This window comes from Epinephelus moara, chromosome 11, assembly GCF_006386435.1.
Source record: "Epinephelus moara isolate mb chromosome 11, YSFRI_EMoa_1.0, whole genome shotgun sequence".
Taxonomy (NCBI): domain Eukaryota; kingdom Metazoa; phylum Chordata; class Actinopteri; order Perciformes; family Serranidae; genus Epinephelus; species Epinephelus moara.
The window spans coordinates 12,938,937-12,944,234 of NC_065516.1; the positions used below are offsets into that span (position 1 = coordinate 12,938,937).

The 5,298-nt window shown below is 37.6% G+C and overlaps 1 protein-coding gene across 1 annotated transcript in view; it reads left to right on the forward strand.

The window, feature by feature from the left end:
• apbb1ip (amyloid beta (A4) precursor protein-binding, family B, member 1 interacting protein) overlaps nt 1–4,527 on the forward strand; it is a 38,974-nt gene extending 34,447 nt beyond the window's left edge. The window contains exons 11-13 of the mRNA XM_050056674.1: nt 4,003–4,101; nt 4,195–4,318; nt 4,443–4,527. Of these exons, the coding sequence (XP_049912631.1) occupies nt 4,003–4,101; nt 4,195–4,318; nt 4,443–4,510 (291 nt within the window). The 3' untranslated portion in view covers nt 4,511–4,527. The remainder of the gene's footprint in view (nt 1–4,002; nt 4,102–4,194; nt 4,319–4,442) is intronic.
• The last annotated feature ends 771 nt before the right edge of the window (nt 4,528–5,298 follow it).

The window sequence follows — 5,298 nt, forward strand, 5'->3', positions numbered from 1 at the left end:
GCAATGGTACTACTGTACTTTCAATAAAGCAATCGTACTATCAAATTCACATAAACTCTGTCTGAATACATTGCCCTTCTTAATGGGTTCAGTTGACTATTTAATCTGCAATTTCCTATGACCTGTATCCCAAACACACACCATGTGATACTGTACGTGGGCAACTGTGCACTCAATGGGTATGGACTAGTCATTCTGAAACCATAACACAACAAATGTTGATGACTAGCTTTCACTTCTGTCATCAAAAAAAGAGGAAAAAAATCATCTGATGTTACTATATTAAGACACATAGCAGAGGAGGGTAGGAATTTGGCCAAAACAGCATTACTGGTCTTGAGACCTCTTTTTGTTATGCTGGATAGAGTTCCCAGAATGAATGTTAGTTGACAAATCTGCCACATTTCAATCCATCCCATATTAATCTGGGCAGCTCTAGGATCCCCAACAATGACAGGTATATGTTGTCTTTAGTTCTGTGAATTGAATATTAGGCAAACAGTAGAACATTTACTTAATTATATTAGATTTCTTAAAGTTAAGTTTACACAACTTTCAAAGTCAAAGAGTGCACTGCACAACTTTCTGTATTGTAATCAGAAGTCTTGAAGTCATAGTGGTTTTCACACTACGTTACTAACTAGTGAGGGAGGGTCACACACTACAAGATCTTTTTACTGGGAGAAATCCCCAATGAGTATGTCATGTGATAGTCCCAGTCAATTAAGTAACAAAGCATTGCGAGTAAGTGACAAGGCTAATAACTTACAGAAACATTGCGTGCAATAGTCCACCTTCCACCATCTCTTCCCCTCTCTCTGTTGCTCTCTCTTCCTCTCAAACACACGCACACACTTTGGAAAGCACCACTTGTCTCTATCCTCAACCCATTTCTTGTACTCTAATTAACTGTAGCTCGCCAACAACGTCCCCGACAGATCCAGATATTTAGCCTGCTAGATATCAGGGAAGCATCTGTGATGCATCAGTGAGCAATTTGCAAGCGCTTAGCCAACACCAATTTGTCTCTCATCTGGGGCTTTTGTTGGGGAGCTCCAAAAACTGTCGACAAGCGGAACATCAAGGCTAAAGTCATGTAGTGTGAACTAGGCCTTCGTAAATAGTAGGGATGTGTGCGATTAGACGTCCAAATGATTAAACGTCCGCCAGTGTTATATTCATGTACAAGGCCGCACAGTGCAAAGTGTCTCGTACTTCAGCAGCATTTAAAATCTGACATGGTTGTTGAAGAGTGTGATTAAAGGCCTTAAAGGGCTCTCAATGCACACAATATTTTTGGGACAATATTTCAAATACTTAACAATAAATTGTGCTAAATTTTGACCGTTTTATGAGTGTTTTCCTCTTTTTTGACTAGTCGACTAGTCTTAATTAAAATTTTCGTTAAGTCAGGGAAATTAGTCGGCAGGAACATCCCTGGTAAATTGCACAGTAGGATAAAAAACATTGTCACATATCATTTATCTGAATGACACAAAGTTGAAGGCATTTTGAAAACCTAAAAGATTCGAGGCTTGAGCCCCAGAAGCCACCCCCTGCTCCGCCTCTGCACAGTGCATGGTGCAGGAGATGTCTATGATGCAGAATTGACTATTGCATGGTGGTTTCTGAGTCTATGGTCAGTTACACAGCTGCGTGCCTTACTGGAATTGTGAAACGCAATAAATAGTTCAATTTGAAGAAGTGAAAGGAGACAGCTTTATCCAATTTAGCTAAGAGTGGTGAGAAAGTGAACAAGACAACTTTTAAAGCAGTTCCAAGTATTTTTAAAAATAAACTACTGTAAAAGCACCATTCATTTAATTTCTTAGTACTTTCAAATTCAGAATATTAACAGTGGTGCGAGGTATGTACAGTGCTCACTTAAGAAATGCTGACTGACATGAAAACAGCGAGAATTAGATGAGTTGGTGGTGAGTCTTAAAAGGATGTGAAAGTCTGCTTTCTTTCCTTTCCCCTATCTTCTCTGGGAAATACTAGAATCAGCAGATACCGTTGGGCTAGTTGTTGAGGATCAAAGCAAAAAGAGCTTAGAGAGGCAAAGAAAGTGAATTACCTACCAGTGAAAGACAGAGTCCTCAAGGTTTGAGCTAAAGACGCTGCTGGCCAAGGGCAAATGAATATGACCTGTCAGAGTGGAGTGTTTGGAAGCAGGTTTCACATGGTCTCTTGTCTTTGTTTTTAGGAGTCATACAGTAAAACTTGTTAAAAGCAGCCTCGGTTGTGTTAGATGGCGTTGAAGATGATACGCTAATAACTGAAGCTGTTTTTAGCTGCCAAAGTGTTCAATTAGGGTGTGTTTTGACAGATTGGTCGGGCGGTGTTTACGGGCTGCCAGAGTAACTGCAGCAATCCAAGGACGAGAGCAAAACAATTTAGCTTCATCATTTAGCTGTTTTATATTCAGAGGAGATGCCTGAGGTGATCTCTAATACCAGCCCCATTATGTTTAACTGATATCCCCACATCATGAGGGAAATCAACTTCCTCTTCGGGGGGAAACAGTTGACTCTGGGATTAATGTTAGACCCATACAGTGTGCACTGCACAGCAAATATTGGGTGTACACTTACTGGCATATATCCAACAATTAAGACTATTTGGGCATCAAACATCTCATATTTTTTTTAATTAAACTGGATCACAGGATGCACTCAATGGCACACACACTTTAACTTGACTGGTTTGTCATTTAACTGCTGCTGCCTGTTCACACTCTGCCCCCCTGTGGCACCCTGTGATACTCTTAAAGAGGAACTATGCTGTTGTACACATCAAAGTACTATTACTGCACATGTGAAGCTTGTGGTAATCGCCTTAGGTGATGTCACTTGAGTTGACATTGGTTGGGACTGCAGAGTACAAGTTTGCAAATGAAAACAACAACAGGGGTGTTGAGTTAGAAAGAAGTGAGTTTACCTGGCCTCTGTAGCCCAGTCCTCATCTCTGCTTGAGGCTACTGACTGGAGCCTACATTAGCTGCTAATAGCATAAGACACCTGAATCTTTAAGTGAACAATAGTGACAATATCTGTAGTGTTGTATTCAACCAAAGAAAATCTTGGTCAATTGAAATTCGACCTACTCCTCAACCAATCGATTGGTCGATGGGGGAAAAAGACTGCACCTTACCTGGTAGCTTTGTGTGTCCACCAAAGTGTTGATTTTCCTGTCACAGGGCTCAACGTTAACACTCGCCCAGGGCAAGTATGCTCTGTGTTCAGGCAAGTGGAATACCTCAAGTGAAAAATTAATGTGATCTCCAGTGTAATATTGTCAAAAAAATTATAAATAAACTGTCACTTGCGACTCCATCTCACCCACCACTAAAGCAAGATTTATATTTATGTGTTGAAACACCACCATACCTGCCGTAACCTACGCCGTAGCTTGTCGTGCATCTCCCCAGAAATGTAACCACACATCACGATGACATAGAACTCCTGTCTACTTTTGTCAGCTGAAACCATTTCCCTCAGTGGAAATGAAGCATTTATTTGCTTTTATTTCACAGATAAAAAATAACAAATTGTGAAGACAATAAAGCATTCACAAAATAGCATTTTTAATCTTTTGTGTGATTTATCCTAGGCTAATTTATACAGTGTAAAATGCCATAGCCTTGTGCTAATAACGTTAGCATGTTATATTTGTTTGGAAAACATACTTAGTATAAGACAGTCGTTTGGTAAACCTTGTGAGTTGTAATGGAGTTGAATTTTGTAACGTAACCTTTGTTAAATGTTGCTGTTGTCCCTGGCGTCATATGAGTAGAGGAAGTCTACTAGCTGCTATGCTAATTTATACGATGTAAAATACAATGGGCTTGCGCTAAAAAAATATAGCATAAAAAAAAACTGAAAAGACTACAAAATAAACTCAAGGAGCTGGATAAAAATGAAGAGAAACTTAAAGGTTTATAGTGTAAAAAGAAAGGAGATGCTTTATTGACCTGTTTACCATTTTGGATTGTTTCTACAGCATCCTCAGATCCAAAAAGAGTCTCAGTACATCAAGTACCTCTGCTGCGATGATGCTTGGAGCATGAACCTTTGGGTGACTGGAATACGGATTGCAAAGGTACATTTAATCACCTCTGCACTTAATAATGACAGAAAAAAATCTCCATTTGACGTGAACTCATGCTCTGTGGTGTGTTCCTTACACTTTCAGTATGGTGTGTCACTGCATGAAAACTATAAAACTGCAGAAAAGAAAGCAGCTGTCAGCTCTGCGTGGACGAACCGCAGCACCCCATCGAGCTCCAACTCATCAGCGCCCTCACCCACCATCAAAGGTAGCACGACACACAATGCTGCCATTACTGAGTGTTTACTGATGTGAAACAATCCAGATTTAGAGATATTAGAACAAACCTTTCCCCTGTGTGTTCACTTATGGTGTTTCTCCTTCTGTACCAGCCAAATCACCAAGCCAGGCCAACGGTCATGCTCCCAAGCCCCAACCAGGACCTGTGTCTCAGGTATAAAACTCTTCATTTTTCATGATCTTTTTTTTATTTATTATTATTGTTTAGTCTATAAAATGTTAGAAAATAGTACAAAATGCCCATCACATTTCCCAAATCCCAAAGTGATGCTTTTGCTTTTCGTCAAGTAATCAGGTAGAATTCAAATATATTAAACTGACAATGATAAAACACTGAACTGAAATGTAAACGCATTAGCATACTATTCTATGACTTTATATTTAAAACATTTTATGGCATACTTTACTAGGACTTTTATTACATTTCTATGGGATACTATACTTTTTTATACTGTTTATGACATATTATACTATGACCATTTTATTACTTTTTTTTTTTTTTTTTTTACTATACTTGTACTACAGTACCATACCATTTTTTATGGTGTGCTATACTATGACTTTTTAAATCATTTTTAAAACATACTATACTATGACATTTTGATGTCATACCATACTGTAATTTTTTTTAATAACATTTTATTGGCATACTACACTATTACTTTTTTTAAATAACATTTTTATGAAATTCTAAAGACTTTTTTTGGTGTACTATACTATGATTTTTTTAAACACTTTCTTTTTGACGTACTTCTTTTATTATAATAGAACATTTTATGTCACATTTTGCTATAACTTTTTAAAAAAAAATTATAAGCATACTGTACTATATTTTTTATGACATACTATGCCATAATGTTTTATTTTATAACATTTTAATGGCATATTATACTATGATTTTTTTATGACTTTTTATGGCACACTATATATGATTTTTTTTATTACAAT